Source organism: Chionomys nivalis, chromosome 10 (genome assembly GCF_950005125.1).
Source record: "Chionomys nivalis chromosome 10, mChiNiv1.1, whole genome shotgun sequence".
NCBI classification, from domain to species: domain Eukaryota; kingdom Metazoa; phylum Chordata; class Mammalia; order Rodentia; family Cricetidae; genus Chionomys; species Chionomys nivalis.
In genome coordinates, this window is record NC_080095.1 from 52,904,239 (window position 1) to 52,929,696 (window position 25,458).

Sequence of the window (25,458 nt, forward strand, 5' to 3'; positions counted from 1 at the left end):
TGTGGAGATTCCACTCCCTGGTGAGACACTACAGATGACCAAGAAGGAAAACATTGCGAGACTTTGTGTTCCCAGCACAGGCAGTTCCTACGTCCCACACAGTGACTGGAAGGCCATCTCAGTCCATCAGCTACATGGGAACTCTACAGGACTTTATTCCTGAGAAAGAAAACTTCACTCTCCATTCAGGAAAGGGAGACAAGGACAGATGGGAAGCTGGGGTGTAGCTCAGGGGTAGTGCAATCACTAAGCATGTATGAGGCCCGGGGTTCAATTTCCAGAATTATAATCCATTCTGGAATACACAGAGAGACACACAGACACACAGACATGAGGTCACGGCGCTGGGCCAAACATGACCTCGGTCTGTTTTCAGATGTCACAAGCCAGAAAGTGTTCCTTAAATATTTGAAAAATTTGTAGAAAAAGGAATATGGAAGTAAGAAACCACGTGCGCCCTGCAAAGCTGGGACTACTATCTGGATCCTGACTAAGAAAATTTGCCAACGTGAAGTCAAATCTAGCCAAGACCTTAATTTGCTTTAGTACCATGTATCACCACTGGCGTTAACGGTTACAGGATCACCACTTCATAGTACACCCAGATTTGCCCAGGAACATCATTTATAAAGCTCTCTGTATTAGGAATAACTCCATTCACAACTGTATTTTGTCACATGCAGATTCTAGCTAGTCAGACTCTAACCCAATGGGCTGTTTTATGCCCAACCTCCAAAGCCACCTTTCCAAAGGAGATTTCATTCAAACCTTGATACCACTTTCAACTCAGCGACAGGCCCACTAGAAACCAGTGTGTTCAGCTGAGAAAATGGACACAATTCCTTCTGCTCTTGCGCGTGACTACAGGAAGCGTCTAATTCACGACCCTGTGAGTGCAAACTTAAATCCATAGGTGCTTCAGACAAAAGGGCATCAAGGGAATGACACAGGCTGAGGGGATAGTAGAAACACATGATACAAAATGTAGGGGATGTACTGGGAGTTAGCGGTCTAAGTGGGGATGGAAGGTTGCGGAGTAGACGGGTGGTGGTTAATCAAAAGTAAGGATTTTTTTTTTCCTTATGAAAACTCACAACTTTGTAAATTAATTTAAAAAAAACATTTTTTTTTTTTAAAAAGGAAACTGAGGAGGGATACCTTGCTCAGCCTAGATATAGTGGGAAGGGCCTGGGTTCTGCCTCAAAGCAATGTGCTTGGTTGACTCCAGATGGGGAAGCCTTACCCTGAGGAGGATGGGGTGGGTGGAGGGAGCAGGAGGAGGGAAGGAAGTGGGAACTGGAATTGGTGTGTGAAATGAGAAAATATTGGTTTTTTTAAAAGTAGATGATAGATAGACAGACAGACAGAAAGAGAGAGATAGATAGATAAGGAAACAACACAGATATTCTGCATGGGGTGGAGAATGCTTCCCTGAAGAGGATATGAGTTACTAAATGAACTCTCCATGTATGGAACACCTTCCTATGAATTATTGGTCCCCCATCACCAAACAGCACAAGATATTGCCATTGCTTTTGGTTGCCCACCAGCACTGGATGGTAAGACCCTATTGCAGAAGACACAGTAACACACTTTGGTTTCAGAAATGAAGCTGAAACCGACCTAAAAACTTCCTCCCTGCTGGTTGGCTTTCATAGTGCTAGGTGCTATAGAACACTTGGGCAGAAAAGCCATCAATGGTATCACCCAGCACTGGATTCTGAGTGATATGATACCAACTTCAGGCAAGATGTGACTACTGGCGAAAATACTGGCATGAAGGTAACAGAGGCAACCAACTACTTTCTGATGGGCCCTGAGGCCTGTTCTGCAAGAGGGAATTCACACTTGATATTATAAACCTGGCAGAAAGCCCAGCCTGGGAGGTCAGAGGCCCTGAAGGGGCGGGCAAACGGGGAACTCTACTACTGCAGTTTTGGTAAATGTCAAACTGTCTTCTAAATATGTGTATGTCCACGGACTAGGGCTGGTTCACCCCCAGCTAGAGAGGCTTCTGCGGAGAGCGGCGGTTAATGCAGACTCCTAACTCCAACTCAGTTCACCCTAGGCCTGGGAAACACTGCAGAAGAGGGGTTGCAAGGGAGAGACTAGGGAGGGATGCTGTGAAAGGCCGTCTTCTAGCCAGGGCGTGGCCATTACATGCAGGAGCTTCCTCACCACGACTATGGTGACCAGCATAAGATGGAGTCGAAAGAATGAGTTAACACTCCAGCTGGCGATACTTGGCATTACTTAGACTCAGTGGGTTATGGGGGGGGGGGTGTTTCATGAAGGCTGGAGGGGGATTCCTGGTGGTACCTGCGGGAAGTGGGTAGAGCTGGGGTGAATATGGTCAAGATAACAGTGTATGCTGCCAAAGAACAAATTACGTGTGCGAGGATGTGTGTGTGTGTGTGTGTGTGACAGAGAGAGAGAGAGAGAGAGAGAGAGAGAGAGAGAGAGAGAGAGAGAGAGAGAGAGAGGCAGGAGCTTGAAAACTGCTTGTGTTTAGGAGGCTGTCCTTTCCTGCTGCTTGCAGGCACCTTTGGACCACCATCACTGAATGAGCATTATTCCAAGAGGATTTGAGGCGGTTGGCAGAACGGGTAAGTAAGCACGGATAAGACTCGTAGTGGTGAGTGAACACGTTTTTCTGTTTGTTTTTGTTTTTTTTACAGTAATGAATTTTATTGAGCTGCTCCCCACTTCCTCTCCCTCCCCTTCTACCCTCTCCCGTGTCCCCCACACTCCCAATTTACTGGGTAGATCTTTACTTTTTCTCCTTCCTATGTAGTTTAAGTATGTCTCTCTTAAGGTCCTTTTTGTTGTCTAGATGTAGACACTAATTTGTTTTTAAAGAAATGCTCACATACATCTCAAGGACCATAGCTAAAGATTGTTTTTAATCTAAAATTAGAAAATATAGGTTTTATATGATTGGGGCTGAGAAACACTACCAACACATCTAAACAACAAAATGTTTGAGCTATCCTAAGTTTTTTCTAAACTCCTTTGTAAGCAGAGAAGTTGGAAAATCAGGCAGTGGAGAGGGTAATGTGTAAACCCAGCAGCATCCGGGTGAATCTGCTATTTTCCCTCATCCCAGATTGGTGTGTGAGCACCGAAAACAAGCCACGGTCCACAGAGCAGCATGCTTCTTCTCACCGTTTGAACGAATCTATTTTAAGCAGAAACTCTATTTCAGTGCCCCGGCAAAGAAAACAGTCCTCACATGAAACCCAAAGCGTTTCAGTAACCAAATACCTCAGAGAGGTCTGAGGAGCCGTGACTTAAGAGGAGGGGCATGTCGAAGGCCCATATGCTTTTCTGCATAGGTTTCTAACTTCAGCGAGAACTCCCCAGACCCTGGGCCCTACTAGAGGCAAAAGGAATTCTAAATTGCTCTTCGGTAATTCTCAACCTTGAGTGTACACCAAAGTCGTCTAAAAAGATCTTTTTTCACTTTTAATACCATTGCCTGGACCTCACCCAAGGTCAATTAAACCAGAATCCCTGGTATGTAGCCCAGGCATTAGCTCTTTCTGAAGCCCCCTAAGGGTCTACTGTGCAGCAAGGGGGGTGACCTGCTAAATAACCTTAAACATTGCTCGGAAAGGCAAACGGTGACTATAATTGCTGTGTGTGTGAATTTCAGTGGTGACAGAAAAGACTAGTGGAGGAAGGTAAATTTTTGTTTGAGAATATAATAAATGCATTTGTAATGTTTTGAAAGTCTGCCCCCCACCCCATTTCATCTCCAGTTCCTTCCCCACTGGGCCAACCAGTCTCTCTCAATCCCTGTGTTTCTGTTGTTTTAAACCCACTGGTCCACTTAGTGTTGCTCTGTCCACTGAGTGCAGGCAGCCTCTTGGGGACCGCATCCTTGAAGAAAACTGATTCTTGCTCTCCCAGCAACCATCAACTGCCAACAGCTCCACAGCTACGGTGGCCTTTGTGTCCACCACTCCCCTCCATGCTGGGATTTTGTCTGGCTTTATTTTGCACACGTCTTGCACATGCAGTAGTCACAACCACTGTGAGTTCATTTGTGTGAATGCCTCGCCCTGTCTGGAACACACCATTTCACTTTGGTCGTCCACTGCAGCAGACTCTTAGAATCTTTCCACCCTCTGCTCCGTGATGACCCCTAAACCTTCGAAAGAGGAGGTATGATACAGGTATTAGGGAGATAAGAGGGATACCATTTACTGCACACCCATCCGGCACCACGTACTGTGTTGGGCAATGCCTGCTTGGCCCAACCCTGTTGTAAGGAGGCTGATTATTGGTTCCCGGATGCTCAGCCCCCAAATAACCACACAGAAACTATATTATTTAAATCACTGCTTGGCCAATTACTTAAGTGTATTGCTAGCTACTCTTACATCTAGAATTAACCTATCTCCATTATTTTATAGTTTACCATGAGGCTAGTGGCCTACCAGAAAGGTTTCAGCATGTCTGTCTCTGGTGGGGCTCCATGGCTTCTCCCTGACTCTGCTTCCTTTCTCCCAGCATTCAGTTTAGCTTTCCTTGCCTACCTAAGTTCTGCCCTATCAACAGGTCAAGGCAGTTTCTTTAATCACCAACGGTATTCACAGCATACAGAGGGGAATCCCATATCACAACCCCCAATACTTACCACCCCAACAAATGCATTATCACAAATCATTTATTCTTCAAAAATAATTATTAAATGTATTAACTCAAGGCAACTGACAAAAACTGGCTCATTTACCTATCACAGAACCAGCAGGTATGGGAACAAGAATTAAACCTAATTACAAAGCTTTTTATTTATTTATTTATTTATTTATTTTTTGAGACAGGGTTTCTCTGCAGCTTTGGAGCCTGTCCTGGAACTAGCTCTTGCAGACCAGGATGACCTCAAACTCACACAGATCTGCCTCTGCCTTCCAAGTGCAGCGATTAAAGGTGTGTGCCACCACCGCCTGGCACTTTTTCACTCTCTTTTAGTTGTGCACCGATGTTTTGAAAGATAACAGCACAGGAGTAACCAAGTTTGAACAGTATAAAGGTGCACAGAGCAGACGTAAGGCACACACAGAACAGCTTCATTTACCATTACTTTTCCTGCGGTGGATGAAGCACACCTATGGTCATCCTTGACTCCTGCTTCTTAGCCATCAGTCACTTCCCCTGGAGACAAAAATGAGTAGTTTTCCTATTCCAGAAAGATCTGAGGTGGATGGCAGAACAATGCATAGGAGTAAACCTGGACAGAACTACTTACAACGCGGTTGTGGTGGACAGACATCAATTTTTATAGAGATGCCTAAGTACATCATAAGAACCGTTAAGACTTTATTTTTATTCAAAAATTAGAAAAACGTAGGTTTCTCCTTTTGAGAGGAATTCCATATCAATATACACACATCTGAAAATTCTTTTTAGAACTACATTGCACAATATGCAAATGTGTCATCACTTCATCTAGGCCCTGGTGGACAGACATTAAATTACCCTGAATTGCTATAAAAATGTTAGGATGGATAACCTTGGACTTTGTAAGTTTACAGACAATCACACCTACAAGATAAATTCTCAGAGTCAAAAGCTATGCTCTTTTAACTGTTCCATGCTACCCCTGGCTTCTGAGAAACAACTCGTAGCCAGACTCAGTGAATTACATTTACTTTATTCAAAAGCCTTACCAAATATTTAAAGAACACTTTCATTTTAATAAAATATTAGAAATTTTTTTCTCCAAAAAAATATGCTCAAAGGCAAACCAAGAGTCTAGGTGAATGATCTGAAGCAAAGTGACGTGTGTTCATCAACGCTGTGCTGGCTCCCTCCTGCTCAGAAGGTATCTGTCCCCGAGGACTCCTCGTCGCCCTGTACAATGCTGGTGCTCGGGGACTGAGAGCAATTGTCAAGGTTCGCAGAGGGCAGAGTCACAGACATCTTGGCAGGTGACGTGTGCGCAGTGAAGAGTGGGACTGTCTCACCACCTGCACAAAGGAAAAAGGCATTCAGCAACACCAGCACTCTGTGACCACAGATGGTGTTCTCTTTCCAAACAGAACAGGAGACAGGAAAATAAGGACTGCCCACAGGAAATGTCTCTTCTCATGTTGTTCAAAATGTCAGCGATAAAACATGCTTTTCCTTTTACTGTGGATCTCTTAGACGCAATATTTTACAAAAGAAATAGGCACTAAAAATTGTGGTACCATACATAAGATTGAGATTTTTTTTTCCCCACTAAGTTTAAATAGGGGGATGAGCTGGGAAGAAGAAAGTGGTCAGCAGGAATGAAAAAGAGATAAAAGGGTGATGGGTGTATTGTCACAAATCTATGTGTGAAATTGTCAAAAAGTTAATAAAATATTGTAGTACTAAGTCAGATTGCTACTTGTTGACCTTGCCATTTGTGGTGAGTCACCTGACCACTCTAAAATTCAGTGTCTTCATGTAAAATAGAGGGGCAGAGAGCAATGGAAGAACAGCCGCAACAACAGAGTTCAGCACTGCTGGCATCATTCCAAACCGCTACATCCCACTATGGTGAGTGCTAAGACAGCCACTGTCTCCGTAACAGCCTGTTGTCCCTACTGAGCCCATAACAGAGCCTGCTGTCCCTGTTGACGATGAGTGACTGGAAGCCACTGTCACAGCTTGCAGTAAGATGGACTTCAAAAGAAGCATTTGAACCCAGGTGTCATGGCAGTGGCCTATAACCCTAGCTCTTGGGAAAGCTGAAGGAAGAGGGTGGTGAATTTGAAGCACCAAATCCAAGTCCATCTTTGTCAAAGTTCTTTGCTTTTCCTCTTTCTTCTATCAACCGACTCTCGGCTCAGGATGTACTGTAAGCGACTGCTTACTGACGGTGCCAGCAGTGCTACACTATTAGTTACCATTTGCACACGCTGTCCAAGAGATATGCTGAGTGGTCATTCAAATAGTAGTGACATTTGACTAGTAAGCACTCATTCTGTAAAGTGATTCTCCCCTTCTCTGTATATCTAATTAAATATGGGGGAAAGCAGTCTACTCGATGGATTGCAAACAGTATTAGACCTATAAGAATAGAACATCAAAATGAAGAAATGTTAAAAATTGCATTTAAAACCATTTATAGGGGCCAGGTGGTGGTGGCACACTCCTTTAATCCCAGAACTTGGAAGGCAAAGGCAGGTGAATTCCTGTGAGTTCGAGGCCAGCCTGGTCTACAAGGGCTAGTTCTAGGACAGCTAGGACTGTTACACAGGGAAACCAACTTATATATCCGGTAGCACAGTGTAGTGACGTCACAAGTTAGCACAGCACTGACGAGTCTACAGCTCTACTGCTCCACTCAACCTTAGTTCCCCAAGCAGCCTGAAGAGGAACTCCATTCCTTGAATCACTCAGCTATCCCAAACTATAGTTTGTTATCTTGAATAAAACCGCTTTATATGCATACCTTGTTCTTATCTATATGCTTAAAATTGCTTGTTAAATTGTTCAATAATGACTTTTTAAAAATTCTAAATTGCCAAGTGACAAGTCATGTTTCTTGCAGTTGTGGCTTTATACTTAAATACCAACACAGAATTTTCTAAGAACCTTTCTCTCATCATCTGATTCTAACAAAGATTCTGTGGGACAAACAAGATGAACAAGACAGACGTTAAGCTGACCTTGTCATATGTGTATGCTGACCTAAACAGCTGTATGACCCTGCTGCATATACGGAACTAAGATGGCAAAGGGCGGATGCAAGGATGAAAAGATAACTCCCGTTCTCAAAATGCTCCTAACGTCATGGTAGAGATAGGGGCTTAGTTAAAATGATGTGCGAGCTGGTGGTGGTGGCGCACACCTTTAATCCCAGCACTCAGGAGGCAGAGACAGGCGGATCTCTGTGAGTTCAAGGCCAGCCTGGTCTACAGAGTGAGTTCCAGAACAGCCAGGGCTACACAGAGAAACCCTGTCTTAAAAAAAAATAAAAATAAGAAAACAAAACATCATGTGCAAGGGGCAGCTGAGCTGGGACTTAAGAGAAGCTGGGAAGGCAATAAAACAAAGGAGAAGAAAAGAACAGATTTAAGTTTGTGTCCAAGGGGCACTGTGTGTGTGTCCTGGGGTCAACTATAGACTGGGCTGAAAGAATGGTGAACTCTGAAGTCCTGCAGAGGGCAGGGTCAACTCCTGTTTAAAAAAAGAGCCGGGGAATTGTGGTGCAGGCCACCTTTAATCCCAGTACTCAGGAGGTGGAGGCAGGCAGATCTGAGCTCCGGGCCAGTCTTGTTTACAGAGTGTCCCAGGACAGCCAAGGCTGCACAGAGAGACCCTGTCTTAAAAACAAAACAAAACAAAATTACTCAGCTATCCCAAACTAATGCCAAATAGTTTGTTATCTGAACAAAACTGCTTTATATACACATCAATTTTCTGACCCTAGCTCTTAACTATGACAGAGCCTCAAAGAGTTTGGTGAGCATTAAGCAGGGTTATCTCAGGTGTTATATATGCTAATGGAACATAGAAACCACATTCAGTTAAGTTAGTTTACTCCTGGGTAACTGACCAGGGGCCATTCCAACAGACACTAGTCCCATGGGGAGGGCTATAGAAGGAACTCTGCGTTAGGGAAAATGATAGGAATGTCACATGGAAACTAGTGAGAAAACAAAACAGAGGATTGGGGCGGTCGCTCAGTCTGGTACAGTGCTTGTCCAGCACGCACAGATCCTGGGTTTCACACACTGGCTATGCTGCTGAACCCTGTAATCCTAGCACTCAGGAGCTGGGGCTGGGGCTAGAGTGCAGCCTGGGCTACGAGACCCTGCGTGAAAAGTACTCTGGGACACCATCACTTTAAATAAAGATTGCATCAATAAAATGTGCCATTTTATTTGTTAATAAACATCTTCAGAAGATTATTTCAAGTTCATAAGTTTTTAAATAATCACTTTTTAGGACTTTAAAAGAGAACTTTAAATTGGAATGTTTTTAAAAGCACCACTTGATTATTGCTAACAGACAAAAGGTTAACATTCAACCCCGGTAACGGCGGTCAGAGAGCCTACTACATCACCATTAGAGCACATGCCCATGTTCTACCGATATTACCTGTAGTTTGGTGCTTTCAAGTTTAACTTAAAGCTTCCAGCTGTGTCATTATTACACTATGATGTCACTGTTTCAACAGCTGTTTCTAGGCCTGACTACAAGATGACTCCTTGATCCCAGGACTAGGCAGTGTCTCATTAGGGCCAGGCGTGCATCTGAGCTCAAGATGCCAGAATCAGACCTTAGATTTGACACATCCAGAGACATAATTTAATATACTTATAAAATTCAAAATACTAAAATTTTGCTTTGAAATATTAAAAATTCATAAATATTTTCCATTCTCTGTTGCTGGATTTTTAGGACTAATGAACACAAAAATAACTATTTATTTGTTTGTTTTTTCAGAACAGGGTTTCTCTGTGTAGCCCTGGCTGTTTTGGAACTCGCTATGCAGATCAGGCTGGCCTCGAACTCAGAGATTCATCTGCCTCCCAGGTACTGGGTGTGTGCCACCCACCCGGGCTCAATACAGGATTTTTAATGCATATTAGATATACATGTATCTAGTGCATGTACTTCTGGGTAGAGAACCCACTTCATCAACAGGTCGTGGATGATGGGTCTAAATGTTAGCGCTTTGGTGACCCATTATTAGATCTTTCCTGAAAGCTAGGAGGACCCCAAACAAAGCACTGCCTTCACAAACAACTGAGGTAAAGAGCCTTTTTCTTGGCAGTTCAAAGAGGACAACAGCCTCACGGACGCCTCATCCTGGCACGTTTATGAATGATGGTCACCTACAAGACGACTGTGCCATGGAAGATTCTGACTGCCACCATCTGGGCTTTTTCTAGTTGTGAATAAAGACTAGTTTCTTATAAACTGGCCATTAAAAATAAAGTTTAAAAGAAGCAACTGTAAGAATCTTTAATCCAGGTCCACGGAGGATCCTAATTAGCCCAGGGGAATGAACACCATATAACTATGAAAATTATTTCACCTAGGCACTGTTTGGGGAGGAGAAAGGCACAGTGTTCAGTATCTTAAAAGGGTCTGTGACCACCCAATTAAAAGGTCTTTTTTATTAATTCTTTGAACATTTCATATAATGTATTTTGACCATAGTCACCCCAAAATTCTCCCAGATCTCCCTACCTCCTATAACTTCAACTTCACGTTTTTCTTTTTCCGTTTTATTTTATTCCTTTAAGCCATTCATTCACTGCCCCCATGCAGGAGCAACTGAATCCACCCTCTGCACTTTTCCCAGCACGAATGGTAAAACCTCAGGAGCTGTCTCTCTGATCAATACTGGGTGCAACTTGACTGCACCATTTACCAGCTGTACTGTCATTAGTCCTTATGTGTCTGTCACCTCCTCAAGAGCTAGGAGAGGGACTAAGAGTCCTTGTTGCCTGAGTGACTAGCACAGCAGGTTCACAAGCTTCTTTTGTTTTTTGGGCATTTGAGACAGGGTCTTTCTACATAGCCCTGGCTGTCCTGGGGCTCACTATATAGATCAGGCTGGCCTTAAACTCACAGAGATCGCCTGCCTCTGCCTCCCCAGTGCGCCACTACACCCAGACCAACTAGCTTTTGAGTCTACCATTCTATTAAATGCGTGCTCCACTGGGCCAAGGGCTGCCGCATTTGGGTCTGCTTTCTACTAAGTTCTAGCATGATGCTAGACATATACTGGATCTTGAAATCAAGTAGACTTCTTCCTCGAGGACCTATGGGCTCTTCTAGCAGTGTTTTTGCATTCATACTCCAGATCTTGTTTTCAAAATTAGCAACTATTCCCAGCAACGCAGTGGCTTCCCAGTTGTCTGAAAATGTTACAGCATTTGAGCAGTGTTTTATTAGGCTCTGGAAGCATTTTCCTGTTCACCTTGGTCTCAACTGCTCCTCCTTCAATCCCTTGTGTAAAGCAGCTGCTAAACTCTCCTGCTGCATTAAATTCTCCTCACATACTTAACCCAGCCTGCAGGTTTTACAACGCCCTATCAGTGCTTGAGAACAAATGTTACATGTGCTGACGGGCTGGCTGGTTATATGACACTCCGTGTCATGGCTAATGTTTGCTTTGCTCTCACTATCCAGAATCACTAGTCACATTTTATCTCTCACCCTTAAAGGGGTATTTTAATAGTTATGATATCTTATTGTGTCTACTTGGTTGTGAGCCTCAGCCTCTAAAGGCTGAGCTACCTGACTAGCATTCAGTATCTTATTCTAAAGTATGTTTCAGACATACAAGCTCTACTATTCTTGAATTTATTACTGCTTCTGTTTTTCAAATGAATTGACAAATGCTTATCCCAAAATTTATAATGTGAGATAAAATAAGGTAGCTCAGATAGGAAAAATGAACGCCCAGGCACCTGTGGAAACAACTCCGATCCCTTTTCTGACAGCAACAGTTAACGTGAAGGGTTTGTTTCTTCTTATGCCAGCTTCCAGCTGCTTCATGTTGTTTAAAACTGACTTCAAAGTTTAAACACTATCCTGTCCCAACAAATAACCTGCCCCAGATGGAATTCTCCTGAGCACTGCCCTCACTGCTCTGGCCACCACACCTGCGGCTTTGAATTCAGCATTTTACAAACTTTCAAACGGATAAAGGCTTCCTTCCCTGTCCCCTAATGTACCTCAGAGAGCTAAGGTTCCTAATTCTGGGTGACTCTGCACACACCGTAGAAGAGTAAAAAACGGGCGCCAGCATTTCTACTGTGTTCATTATGAGAGAGAAGCCTTGGTAAGAAAGTGGAAAAAGCCTTAAGAGCCCCAAATTGTAGGCTTTTAGCATAGCAATCTCACCCGTACATACAGAGACAAGACACAAACTGGGCCCACCCTGTGGCCTGCCTGCAGCGTCCGTGAAGCTATGTTAAAACACCGTTTTAACCTTTTTCCCAGTAAAAAACCAGCTAAGCATAGAAATAACCACAATTCCTACTCATAAAAAAAGAATTCAGGCCAAATCATTCATTCCCATAGTTCCTTTCATAAAACTGGGTCAACAGAAGCCTGATCAGGTGCCCTCAAAGTAAAGAAGGAAGTCAAACACATGAATGTAATGACTGTCAGCAGATAGGGCCTTGCCTGACAGATGTTTATCTTTATAAAAGGACGGAAGAGGAAGCAGAGAGCCACGCATCAAACTGTAGTCACACACAAAATTAACCCAATTTTTAAAAAAGGAAAGAAACTCATGAGCTGTTTCTTAGGAGGTTATAGTTCACATTCCCTTACCTAAAGACTTCACAAAAAAAAGTTTAGACTCTCCCCTTGCCCTAGCCAGCTTAGGCCACCCTGCTAGAAACAACCTGTTCTAAGACAGCAAAGGGAAACAGTACCATTGAGCCAAGGGAAGAGCAATTCAAAAAATCCACGGGGTCTCTTTTCATGGTAAGGAAGGAAAGCAGAGAAAAGTGAAACAATTTGGATTTCCTAATCCAAGCTCTGAAAACCAAAATGCTCCAAAAATAAGCAAAATCTGACAGCATGTCGTGACCAAGGCCATGGTACATGTGCACTAAAAATATTGTGTAAAATAATCTCCAATCTCTGAGGTAAGTAAGGTACGTGAGAAATACAAGTGAATTTCATTTCAAAATACAGCCAGTCGACAACCACCAACTGTTGCTTCAAACAAACCCTTGGAACTGAGCAGTAACGAAGAAAATGTGTCATAGAGTACAATCAGTATTCCTTTCATCATCTCCTCTAGGATTCAAAAAAGCTGCCACTCAGCCGGGCGGTGGTGGCGCACGCCTTTAATCCCAGCACTTGGGAGGCAGAGGCAGGTGGATCTCTGTGAGTTCGAGGCCAGCCTGGTCTACAAGAGCTAGTTCCAGGACAGGAACCAAAAAGCTACGGAGAAACCCTGTCTCGAAAAACCAAAAAAAAAAAAAAAAAAAAAAGCTGCCACTCAAGCTTCTTTGAAAATTTTGGCGTGTGTGTGTGTGTTGGGGGCATGTGTGGAGGTCAGAGGACAGCTTTTGGTAGTCATTTCTCTCCTTCCTCCCCATGGTCCCGGAGACTGAACTCAGGTCACCAGCAGGGAGCAGCCTCAGTCACTAAGCCATCCTGCTGCTGCTTAAGCTTTCAGTCCACACGAATTCCAGGTGGACGTTATGCACACCACCATACTCCCCGCCATGATGATAATGGAATGAACCTCTGAAACTGTAAATGGGCCCCCTCAATGAAATACTTTCTTTATAAGAGTTGTCACGGTCATGGCGTCTCTTCACAGCAATAAAAACCCAAACTATGACAGAAGTTGGTACCAGGGACTGGAATATTGCTGTAATAGGCCTGACCATTTGTTTGTTTAGAAGAATTTAGATTTTGATACTTTGGATTTGGAAAGCGGCAAATGCGTTAGGCACTGATAGATGGGCTATGCTAGTAGGAGCATGAAGACAGTGGGGTTAAGAGTTATTTGAACTATGGTGGGCTGACTCAAGAAGTTTCAGAGGAGAAGAATTTTAGTATGTTCCTAGAGATCATTCTTGTAATATTTTGGTGAAGAAAGTGGTTGCTTTTTGCTCGTGTCCAAAGAGTCTGCCTGAGGCAGAAGAGTTTTGGATTAATTCTGTTAATATAGGAAACCTTAAAACAGCCTAGTAGAGACTCTGTTATGTGGTTATTAGCCGTAACTCTAATGAAGATTCATAATGAAAAGAAGCAAGCTGCTGGGCGGTGGTGGCGCATGCCTTTAATCCCAGCACTTGGGAGGCAGAGGCAGGCGGATCTCTGTTAGTTCGAGACCAGCCTGTTCTACAAGAGATAGTTCCAGGACAGGAACCAAAAAGCTACGGAGAAACCCTGTCTTGAAAAATCAAAAAAATAAAAAAAAAAAAAAAAGAAAGAAAAGAAAAGAAGCAAGCTGAGCAGGGTAAATTCCAGAGAGTAACTTTTGAGGAGAAAAGAGCACCAGGAGGGGAATGGGGCTAAATCCTGTGTTCAGGGAGAAAAATGGATTAAGAAATGGAATAAAGGGAGTGGTGATATCAGGCCAATTGCCCATCCAGCTAAGTTTTCAACTTGTGGAAAGGAATTAAAGAAAAGCTAGGAGCTGCGTGTGGTGGGGCACACCTTTAATCCCAGCACTGGCAAGGCAGAAGCTGGTGGATCTCTGGGTCTGAGGCCAGCCTGGTCTATAGAGCAAGTTTCAGGACAGCCAAGTTTAGAGAGAGAAGGAAAGAAAGCTCGTGAAGATGTAACCGAATGAAGGGGCCATGTTCACAAGCAGCAGGACTTGGACATTTTGGCCACAGTACTCTGACTTTAGGGGTAAGGACAGAAGAAAGGAGTTATGGAATAAAGCTGCTGTATAGGGGTAGGGGTGTCCCTGAATGGAGGCCCAGTAGAGAGGTCACTGTGTGAAGCTGTGAAATTGAAGTCTGGACTGCCTTACAGAACCCAAGATGTTAGAGATGCATGGGATACCTGCCAAGGAGAGCTGCTAACAGGGAGTGGAACCAGCTTAAGAGAAAGAAGTGTGTTGCAGTCAACAAAGCTGAAGCACATTCTGACGTCATACCTGGAGATGCGGAGTTTAGAGCTTGCCCATTTGGTTTTCGGTCCTGTTTTGGTCCACTATTTTCTTGTTATGCTCCCCTCCCAGAATTATAGAATGGTAGTGCAAATCCTGTGACATATATGTTGGAAGTATGTGATCTGCCTTTTGATTTTGATTTTATAGGGGATTACAGTTAAGAGATTGCCAGGTGTCTCAGAAGAGACTGGACTTTGAAACAAGTTTGTGACTGTTATAGACTATGGGGACTTTTGAAGTTGAACTGCATACATTTTTTTTTTCTTACACTGTGATATGGTTATAAGCCTTTAGGGAATTTAGTGGAATGTAGTGGTTTAAAAAAAAAAAAAAAAGACCCCCAAATGGAGTGGCACTATTAGGAGGTGTGGCCTTGTTGGAGGAAGTGTGTCGCTATGGAGGCAGGCTTTGAGGTCTCTTTTGCTCAAGCTTCCCTTGGTGTCATAGTCAGTTGATTTCCTGTTGTCTCTAAGTAAAGGAGGACTCTCAGTTCCAGCATGTCTGCCTGCATGCCACCACGCTCTCCACTATGATGATAATGGATGAACTAAATCTCTGAAACTGTGATCCCCCTCAACTAAATGTGTTTCCTTATCAGAGTTGCCGTGGTCATGGTGTCTCTTTGAAGCAATAAACACAAACTAAGACATACGGTTAAGAGCACTTGCTACACATGACCTTCAAAGGGTCTCCTACTACACCTCATGAGGCTCAACAAACATCTGCAACTCTTCTTCCAGGAGCTCTGGCACCCTCTCTGGCCTCTGAGGGCACCAGGCATATACACTGCACTTACACATACTGACAAAATACACATACACATAAAATATAAAAATAAATAAAAAACTTTAATATTAGAAAGAATGAGAGAATTCTTTTTTAAAAAAATACAAAATACCTCTCCACTCAAACTAAGGAAGAATCCATTAAATAATAATGATAATAATAATAATACCACCAACAATAAGATAATCCATCGTGTCAGTGCTGGAGTTGACTGCAATCTATTCTGACAAGTAGTTTTACAGCTCTTATGTGTTAGGAGCTGGCATCCTGGAGAGATTACTGTGCTTTACAGCTCAAGATTACAAGAGGAAAGATAACCTAACAGTCAGGTCTGTGCAATCTGAGAGCCAGTGCCAGGCTTGTAGGCGCCTTATCTTGCTGCTCAAAATGGAAAAAAATCAACATGTCCTGGTATTGTAGTCAAAGGATGAATGACATGTTTATTTGATCCATACATTTCTATAGGAATTTTCAGTGGGTAGTACTGACTGGAAAGTGAGTTATATAATGCATAAGTGCATCTATACCGTGAGTATAACTTGGAACAGACTTGCTAGCTTCTATATAGAGGACTGAAGCTAGCATGGAATAGAGCTAGTGACCTTACATTGGGAAATGGAACTCTGGGCTAGGGAAGCCAGCATCTTGTTGAAGTGCTTCATCAAGGCACACAGGGGTCTCCTGGGATGGACCACTTGTCTGTACTTGGCTTCTCCCAAACACCTTATTTCAGAACTTTAGTCTTTTAAGTAATCAGTCAGTCTTGTAGCCTTACAATATTAATTAAAAGTAAGGTAAAGTATGAGGTACAAATATGTATAGTTCAGTAGTATGGGGCTTGCCTACCACATTTCCAGCATCACAAGACCCACCCACCAACTCTCTCTCTCTCTTTCTTTAAAAATTAAAAGGAGCTGGAAAGGTGGCTCAGTCGTTAAAAGCACTTGCTGCTCTTGGAGAGCAGCCAGGTTTGATTCCCCGCACCACATGGTGGTTTACAACTATCCACAACTCCAATTCCAGGGGACCTAATGTCTTCTGGACAGCCAACAGGCACATGGTGCACACACATATATATGGGCAAAACAACCACACAAAAACAGTTTTTAAAACCTAAAACAAAACAATCTATCATACAATACTGTTAAACAAAATTGCAGGGCTGTGTGTTGTGGAACAATCTTTTTGTACACCGTGAAGATGTGCTGCTCTCATTGATTTAATAAAGAGCTAAATGGCCAATAACTGGGCAGGAAGAGGTTAAGTGGGACTTGTGGACGGGGGGGGGGGGGGGCGGGAGTGCAGGGATGGAAAAGGGCAGAATCAACAGAAGCCGCAGGGAGAAGCAAGATGAACACGCAGTGTTGGGAAAAAAAAAAGGTACTTTGTGAGCCATGTGGTAGAACTTAGATAAGAAATAAGGGCTAATTTAAGTTGTAAGAGCTAGTCAGTAACCAGAGTAAGCTACAGATTAAGCATTTATAACTGATAAGTCCTTGTGTGGTTATTTGGTTCACAGGACAAAAATTACGCCTACAAGTCTTAACTATATAACAGGGATATATGGAAGAAGCCTCTCAAAACACAAACTTTTTCATTCCTAAAACAAAGCATGGATTTTGAAATGAATGTTCAGAATTTAAAACAAATAAGGAGACAAAATTAAAGACACTCAAGAAAGATTAATTTTTAATACAAATTTGAGTTTGCACACACACAAAAAATCTAAGACTATTAATACGGTATTTAAAAATACATTAAAAATGTTAGTGTTTTAAAACAAGCAATCTTTTGAATTAAGTTGCTTGCTGGCTCTGTGTCTAAGTAGGTACATCTGGTAACACAAAAGCTTTTATCCAACTGCCAAGAAGTCGCTGGTTAATTCAGGAAATTGACGACTCACCATCTACTCTCAATACAGACCATGATTTACTTTAATAATGTACATTTAATTATTGGAACTCATTAAAAAGTAGTTAAGTACGTAAATACATTACTCTGCATTGTTATGACACGGTCTGCCTGCCTTTTAGGGGCAAGAATGTCTAGAGGGACATTCCATCATTAAAATCTGGTTGGGAACTGAGAAACCATGTTTTAGTAGACAGCTTTATCTACGGCGGACTTCCTGTTGGCTCAAGAGCCTGTGAGACAGCTCCTAAAACAAATTCCTCCTAGACAACTCTTTAGAAAAAAAGCATGCCATAACAGTTTTAAAAAGAAAAGACTCTTTAAAAGTTTACAATAGATTTGCCTATGTGTTGGGGAATATTATTTTCAGGTGTGTGACTTTTGTTTACGCTGCATTTGTTTAACTCTGTGAAGCTGTGTTACTGTGCCTGTCTAAAACACCTGATGGTTTAATAAAGAGCTGAACGACCAATAACGAGGCAGGAGCAAGGGTAGTCAGGGCTGACAGGCAGAGAGGATAAATAGAAGAACTCTGAGAAAACAAGGAGAGAAGGATGCCAGGGGCCAGTCACCCAGCTACACCACAAGCTACAGAGAAAGAAGCAAAGGAAAGGTATACAGAAATAGAGGAAGATAAAAGCCCACAGGCAAAAGGTAGACGGAATAATTAAAGTTAAGAAAAGTGGTCAAGAAACAAGCCGAGCTAAGGCCACAAGTCTTTAACTGAGAGAAGTATTCGCATGGGATGTGTCTGGGAGCCGGGTAGTGGCCCAAAGAAAACCAAGAGTAGAACATCACATAACACCCGTGAAAGATGCCACCCACACTGTGTTATTTCATTTACATAAAGTGCAAAATCAAAAAAGTAACAGAAGTCAGAACAGTGGTTGCATCCTTGTGGGTGGAAGATACGACAGAGAGGGAACTAAGGACCCTGGGGCCATACGCGGCTCTCTGCAGTGGGACCCTGGCTGCGCAAGTGTGGTCTGCTGGGCTGTTTTCTCGAGCTACAGTACTCTTTCTCTGTGCATATATGTCATTCATACAGAAAAAATTAAAACTGGGAAAAACCAAGAGGTTAGCTTCAGCAATTAGGGGGAATACAATTGCGTTTTTAACTGTTTCTAATGATGACTTAACATTGTTACTGCTAAACTGAATACAAACAGGAGCTTCTGCCAGGCAGTGGTGCACGCCTTTGATCCCAGCACTCAGGAGGCAGAGGGATGTGGATCTCTGAGTTCGAGGCCAGCCTGGTGTACAGTGCGAGTTCCGGGATAGATACTGCTACACAGAGAAACCCTGTTTAAAAACAACAAACCAACCAACCAACCAAATGCTCCCTTAAACTCTAACGTAGTATGCACAAGCCCTTCAGAAGCAAAGAGGAGTTATTACTTTTGCCATATTGATTCTCACACAATTTACTATCCATTAAACTTTGACAACTAGCTACTTGACGTAATTAAAAACAAACTATAAAAGAAAAAAGACAAGAAGGAAATAAAAACAAACTAATTTTAACTAATCCAGAAATATTTCTGAAATCTTAATATGTTCTGTACACATGCTTTACTTTTTGTGCAAAACATTTTGCTGGGGGATGATACTGTAACTACACTCGAACATAACTGTCACTGTTACTCTACACTAATTCCTGTGATTTCAACTGACAATACTAAACCCGGTCACAGACTGCAGGAAAACGTCTCTATTGCAATGTTCTTTTTTTTTTTTTAATATTTATCTCTTTATTATGTATACAATATTCTTTCTGTGTGTATGCCTGCAGGCCAGAAGAGGGCACCAGACCTCATTACAGATGGTTGTGAGCCACCATATGGTTGCTGGGAATTGAACTCAGGACCTTTGGAAGAGCAGGCAATGCTCTTACCCTCTGAGCCATCTCTCCAGCCCCAATTGCAATGTTCTTATAAGTGACATTTGGCAGCTACAGGGGCTGAAGGCAAAATGACTAACATTTACAAAGCAAAGTTAGAGCTAAAGCTTATATAATCTACAGACAGAAAACCTATTTTCTGAGATGCAGCCCCTTCCTAAATATGAAAATTTCTCACCAACTATGGCTTGCGATTATCACTAAAACTCCATGGCATCATCTGTGCTGTCTTAATGGTGATTTCTGCGACACTAACCACTTCTCACTAAATTTGAGAACAAAAATTAAATCTGACACCGTGACCAGTATCTCCTCCCTAGGGCTGGACCTGGTAACTTTTAGAGGAGTCAAAGAATGAAAAATGAGCTTTCACACACAGGAAGCCACTAGAAAATAAGAACAACATTCCACGTCCTAAAACGGGAGCTTGCCATTGTTGTAAGCTTCAGGCACGGGGAAGGAGGCTGAGTTTCTGCTCCTGCACATGACACCAATGGGAATAAGGCCCGTCCAGGCTCTGCATCACCAGTCCTCTGATAACAGCTCCAAGCTGTGAGGCCCCGCTGCACGGGCCCTGCTGGCACGGCTGTCCGCCGCACACAGCCCCAGAGTGCAGGGTAAGGGAAGGCAGCACTTGCTGGCCGTGAAAACAGTCTGATACAAACCAGATGGGCACTTACAAGATGGGCAACACAAAGGAAAACAATCGGCTCATTCAACAAAGCCAGACCCCTGCCCCAGAGAATTCACAGAAAGCAGACACAGTCACCCTCAGTTGACACAAACAAGAAGCTGTGTGGATACAGTTGAGAGAATGGTTTTTCCTCACACTAAACAAAGTTTTCATTTCCAAATTCTTATATTCATTAATTGCAGTTTGAAGTGGTGTTGACCTTGGTGGGGGATTTGTTGTTGTTTGGCAAAAATAAATATTTCAATTGCAGAATATACATATTTTGCAGTACCACAGAAATAATGGGTATACAGAAACTAATTCTGTGCTCTTCTTTAAGAGGAATACAAACTACACTCTCTCAGGAAACTGGCACAGTCAGATGATTGAGCACGCTGACACAGTAATTAGAAAATACCCAACACAGACTTCCAGGGCCGCCTAAGTTAGGATGGCATGAAAGGCTCCCGAGAGAACTAACCTGCTACCTAAGTACTTTCCTGGGTTCATAGATAATAAAGCATCACTGCAATTACAGTAACAGGAAGACGTGCTCGTGTCCCCCCTGTGGCTTCTGAGCTGACAATCGGACTTAGTGTAACCTTGGGTGGTTCAGCTCCCTCCCACCCTTCTGCTCGCATAGTCCCACCCCACATGTGTACACATATGCACGCACTTGCACCCCACCCCACGCGTGTACACATATGCACGCACTCAGTTTCACTGCTCTAGTATGAATTTTACAAGCAACTGGTGCTCCAGCTTAAAGTAATTTACGTATAACTGTGGTTCCATGCTAACATCTTTTAAGAAAGAACTTTTTATTAAAGACATTTCCTGTGTTGCCTTTTGTCATTAGAACTTTGAGGTGGTTTTTCTGAGAAATGTCGTAGTTCTTCAATGTTTTCCTGTGTACTCACCTGCAGTCTGAAACAGGGCGCACTCACCTGCGGTCTGAACCAGGGTGCCACAGTCTACACATGCCTGCTCAGCCTTGAATGATCCCTTTCTCTTTGGATTTAAAAACCTGAGAGTTGGGACTAGAGGATGGCTCAGTTCTCGCTGCACACGCTGAGTTCCCAGCACCTACAGAAAGGCTGGATGTGGCCAATGATGCCAGAGACAGGGTGGAGATGGGCGGATCCTGAGAGCTCTCTAACCAGTTAGCCTAGCTGAAGTAAGGACACCTGAGGGCATTTTCTAGTCTCCCCATGGAGCCTCCCTCATGCACTCACGTGTATAAAATATGTACACACAGGAGAATTGCTGACAGAATACAATTTACTAAAAATAGTGCCTGCCAACAGATATGATTATAGCATGAAAGGCATCCTTGCTAGTCAACTTTGCGAGATCTAACTATACACTGTACAAGTCAAAGGGGAACTGTGAAGAATCCAGTATGTATATATAGCAATATAAATTTAAACATGCTAGCCATGACTTAAAATCACTCATGAAGAACAAATGTGCCATGGAAAGTCAATGTACCTGCCTAAAGTCACACAGAACACAGATCCTGCTGGCACTCTGGCACCAACATTAGAGCTCAGAACTAGCACAGGTTCAATTCCGACCTGTTAAAGGAGCAGCTGACATTGTAAGTGGGGAAAAGAGGAGCAATTTCCTCCACACAGTCATGCTAATTATAGCTACTACTTCCTTAGTTCCTAATATGTGTCTTCTATATTGTCTTATAACAAGAGAATCTGTTCTCTAATGACCATACCAACCTAATGAAGCATGTATGATACTCTAGATCAGAAAAGCAGAGAGGTTAAGCTGTGGTGTGAACCTAGGTGGCCTGACTCCTGACTGCACTGCCTCTATTCTGTGTCTACAACAGAAGCACAGAAGTCACAGAAACCAACGGAGTCAGTCAGCTGCTCCACTTCTGAATCAGAACTGGGAGCACCAGCAAAGCTGGCCTCCACATTAGGCAGTGTCAAGGTGAAGCCTGGAATCTGTGTTTTAAATAATTAGAAAAGTTCACATCTGTTCAGATTAGAAGCACTGTCCTCAGACACCAAAGACCAACCCAGAAGTGCCTAGCACTGCAAGCAGAGTCCACGCCCACTGCTGCCTTGCTGCTCTGCTGCTGAACTGAAGGAAACAACCCTCCTGGTTCCCAGTGTGCAAACAGGCAGTCATGGACTGCTATCCTGGCTGAAGTGCAGACTGTTATCCAGGACAGCCAGAGATGTTAACAAAGAGAAATCCTGTCTCAAAAATCCAGAAAACTAAAGAAGCATTGGTAACATGTTAAATTGTAACTGTAGTTAATCTCTGTGGAGGAAGGCTATGCTGTGTAAGAGACCCTGACACACTTGGAGAGTAGTTACCAGCAGTGACAATTCCAACCCTTGGTTTAGGTGCCCTAGAGACAGTTTTCTCTAGGGCTGTTTACTTCGTTAATTACACACACACACACACAGAGAGAGAGAGAGAGAGAGAGAGAGAGAGAGAGAGAGAGAGAGAGAGAGAGAGAGAGAGAGAGAGAGAGGAGAGAGAGAGAGATGCTGTCAATCTATACACAGTTACGTCAGTGGTTTTGGAGAGCTTGCAAGATGGCTCCGCAGGGAAAGGTTCTTGCCGTCAAACTGCTGACCAGAGTCTAATCCTGGGACCACACAGTAGGAGAAAACTGATTTCTGAAAACTGTCCTCTGACCTCCACCTGCATGGCTTATTATATTCTCATGTAATCCTTTATGCACTCTGTCCATTTTAAAGGACATAATCATGCTCACTTCTATCCTAGATAATATATTATGCATGCTCTCCACCCCTCCTTAAATCTTTTTATTATACACTCATTTGCTGTGTGTGTGCAAACAACACACACATATTGAGGGCAAAGGACAAATTTCGGGAGTTGGTTCTCTCCTTCCACCATGCAGGTCCTGAGGACTGAACTCAAGAGGCCAGGCTTAGTGATGGCTGGGCCATCTCTCTGGCCTTCTATTTAGTTCATTCTTTAAAGAACTGACTTACTGTATATTTTTTCCCTAGATGATCTGTATTTCCCCCTCTTTAAATCAAAGGCATAAATTTTCATACAGAAACTGAAGTTAAAATAATCGTCTATGGGCTAGAGAGATAGTTCAGCACTGGGCTGCTCTTCCAGAGGTCCTGAGTTCAATTCCCAGCAACCACATGGTGGCTCACAACCATCTGTAATGAGACCTGGTGTTTTCTTCTTGTCTGCAGGCATACTGCAGAACACTATATACATAATAAATAAATCTTTAACTTCCTTTAAAAACAAAACAAAAAAAATCATCTGTTTTAAAACCGATGAATGTTCCAGAGAAGAGTGTCTTTCCTCATAAGGCTACACTCCAGCTTGTATGCAGATATCCTCACATAAACTGAAACACAAAGATGATGTGGTGGTTTGAATAGGAATGACTCCATAAGAGCATAGTCATGGGGGAGTAACACTATTAGGAGGGGTGTCCTTTTCTGGGGTAGGTGTGGCCTTGGAGGAAGTGTGTCACTGGGGATGGACTTTGAGATTTCAAATGTTTAAGTAAAATACATGGTAACTCCACTGTTAAATAGCCATAATTAGGATTTGAGTAATCTAAGAAACATTTACTGCCAGAAAAGATGTGGTTTTGATTCCTTTGTGATGGGGCAAATTCCTTGTCTTCAAGACTTCTGTGCACAAGAGGTAGGACTGAATTCCTTCAAGGTCACAAGGTTGTAAGGGCCCCAGGGAATATTTTGGCCCTCTGCCTCTCCTATTCTCTGAAATGTCTGGAAATGTTTTAGAATTTCAGAAGAGGGGGAAAATAAACCAAGTGCACACATTTTATGGGAAAAGGTTCTGACTATGTGCCAAGACAATGATGTTCACTCAAGAATACTCTGTACAGAGATAGATATCAACTGTGGAGTGATACTTTATATCTATGGAAATGACTTACTTAAAGCCTACTGGGTTTTGTCTTAGTCAAAGTTCAAACAGACCTATTTACCTAACCTTTTCTTTCCTTCTTTTTTTTTTCTTCCAAGACGGGGTCCTACTATGTATCTCCGAATGTCTTAGAAGTCACTATATAGACCAGGCTGGCCTCAAACTCACAGAGATCTCCCTGTCTCTACCTCCTGAATACTGGAATTAAAGGCATGCACCACTGCGTCTGGCTATCTTTTCTTATTAGATATAAAGTTTGATGCAAAAACACTAAGCTCACCTTTGGTAACTTCTAAGTAAAACTTCTTCCTGGCCTGGGCATGGTGGCAGACTCCTTTAATCCCAGCACTCAGAAGATAGACACAGGTGCATCTCCACTAGTTCAAAGCCAGCCTGGTCTACATAGCAACTTCCAGGCCAGCCAGGGATATAAAGTGAAACTGTATTGTAAAACAACAGTTTCCTATTAGCAAATATTTTGGTTTCTCTTGTTTTTATAGTGAAATTTACTGACATATTAAATGTCAGCTAGTTATTACTGAATAACATAGCAATAAGTCAACAAAAATATAACTGCTATGCTCTGGTCACACACATACATTGTAGTTGAAAACAATGTCACATTACCTGGGATGCAGGCCCAAAATCTTACCAAAGACATTTCCCTATGGAAATGATTGCTTGTTATAGATAAGATCCATCAAGAAAACAAAATTTTCAATTTTAAGACATTAAAAATTAAAAAAAAAACTTGCTGCATTATATTGACCACAAATGATCACAATATGCAATAGGGCTCTGAGTCAGTCTTTTTTTTTTTAATATTTATTTATTTATTTATTTATTATGTATACAATATTCTGTCTGTGTGTATGCCTGCAGGCCAGAAGAGGGCACCAGACCCCATTACAGATGGTTGTGAGCCACCATATGGTTGCTCAGGACCTTTGGAAAAGCAGGCAGTGCTCTTAACCACTGAGCCATCTCTCCAGCCCGTGAGTCAAGTCTTACTATCTTAGGAATGTTTATTTGCTCATATCTATAAATGCCATAATTTTAAAATCATCATCAGAAGAGTTTTATTAACAACATTTTGTTGTTGTGTTTTGAGACAGGATCTTGCTATATGGCTTAACCAAACCTTAAATTCTTCATGTAACCCCAGGTTGGCTTTAAATTTATGATCTTCCAAAATAGGTCACTTTTCATTAGATTCTAAAATATAATTTAACACTAGTGTGGTACATAAAAAAAATATTCAATGGGATTAGAGAGATAGCTCAGTAGTTAAGAGACTTGCTTTCTTCCAGCAGATCTAGGTTTGATTCTTAATACCAATACTGCAGCTCAATGATTTGTAACTCCAGTTCCAGGGGATTAACACCCTGATGCCCTCTTCTGGGCTCAAGGGGTCACCAGGCACAAACATGATACACAGATTTACATGTAGGTAAAACATTCATAACATAAAAAAAATTCAAAATGTAAATATATATACACATACTGTGGTGGTTTGAATGTGAATGGTCCCTGTAGGCCCCTAAGTTTAAAATGTTTGAGCCCCTATTAGTGGAACTATTTAAAAAGGATTAGGGGTGTAACCTTATTGGAGGAGGTGTGTCACTAGGGTAAGCTTTGAGGTTTCAGAAGCTCAGGCCAGCCCAGTGTCTTCCT

The 25,458-nt window shown here is 42.6% G+C and overlaps 1 protein-coding gene across 2 annotated transcripts in view; it reads right to left on the reverse strand.

Annotated features, from left to right (window-relative positions):
- Nucleotides 1–5,325: 5,325 nt before the first annotated feature.
- Kiaa0586 (KIAA0586 ortholog) overlaps nt 5,326–25,458 on the reverse strand; it is a 92,505-nt gene continuing 72,372 nt past the window's right edge. The window contains exon 31 of one of the 2 annotated variants that reach the window (XM_057782985.1): nt 5,326–5,975. In XM_057782985.1, coding sequence (XP_057638968.1) covers nt 5,824–5,975 — 152 coding nt within the window. In that variant the 3' untranslated portion in view covers nt 5,326–5,823. The remainder of the gene's footprint in view (nt 5,976–25,458) is intronic. The other variant, XM_057782984.1, reaches the window with a different exon arrangement.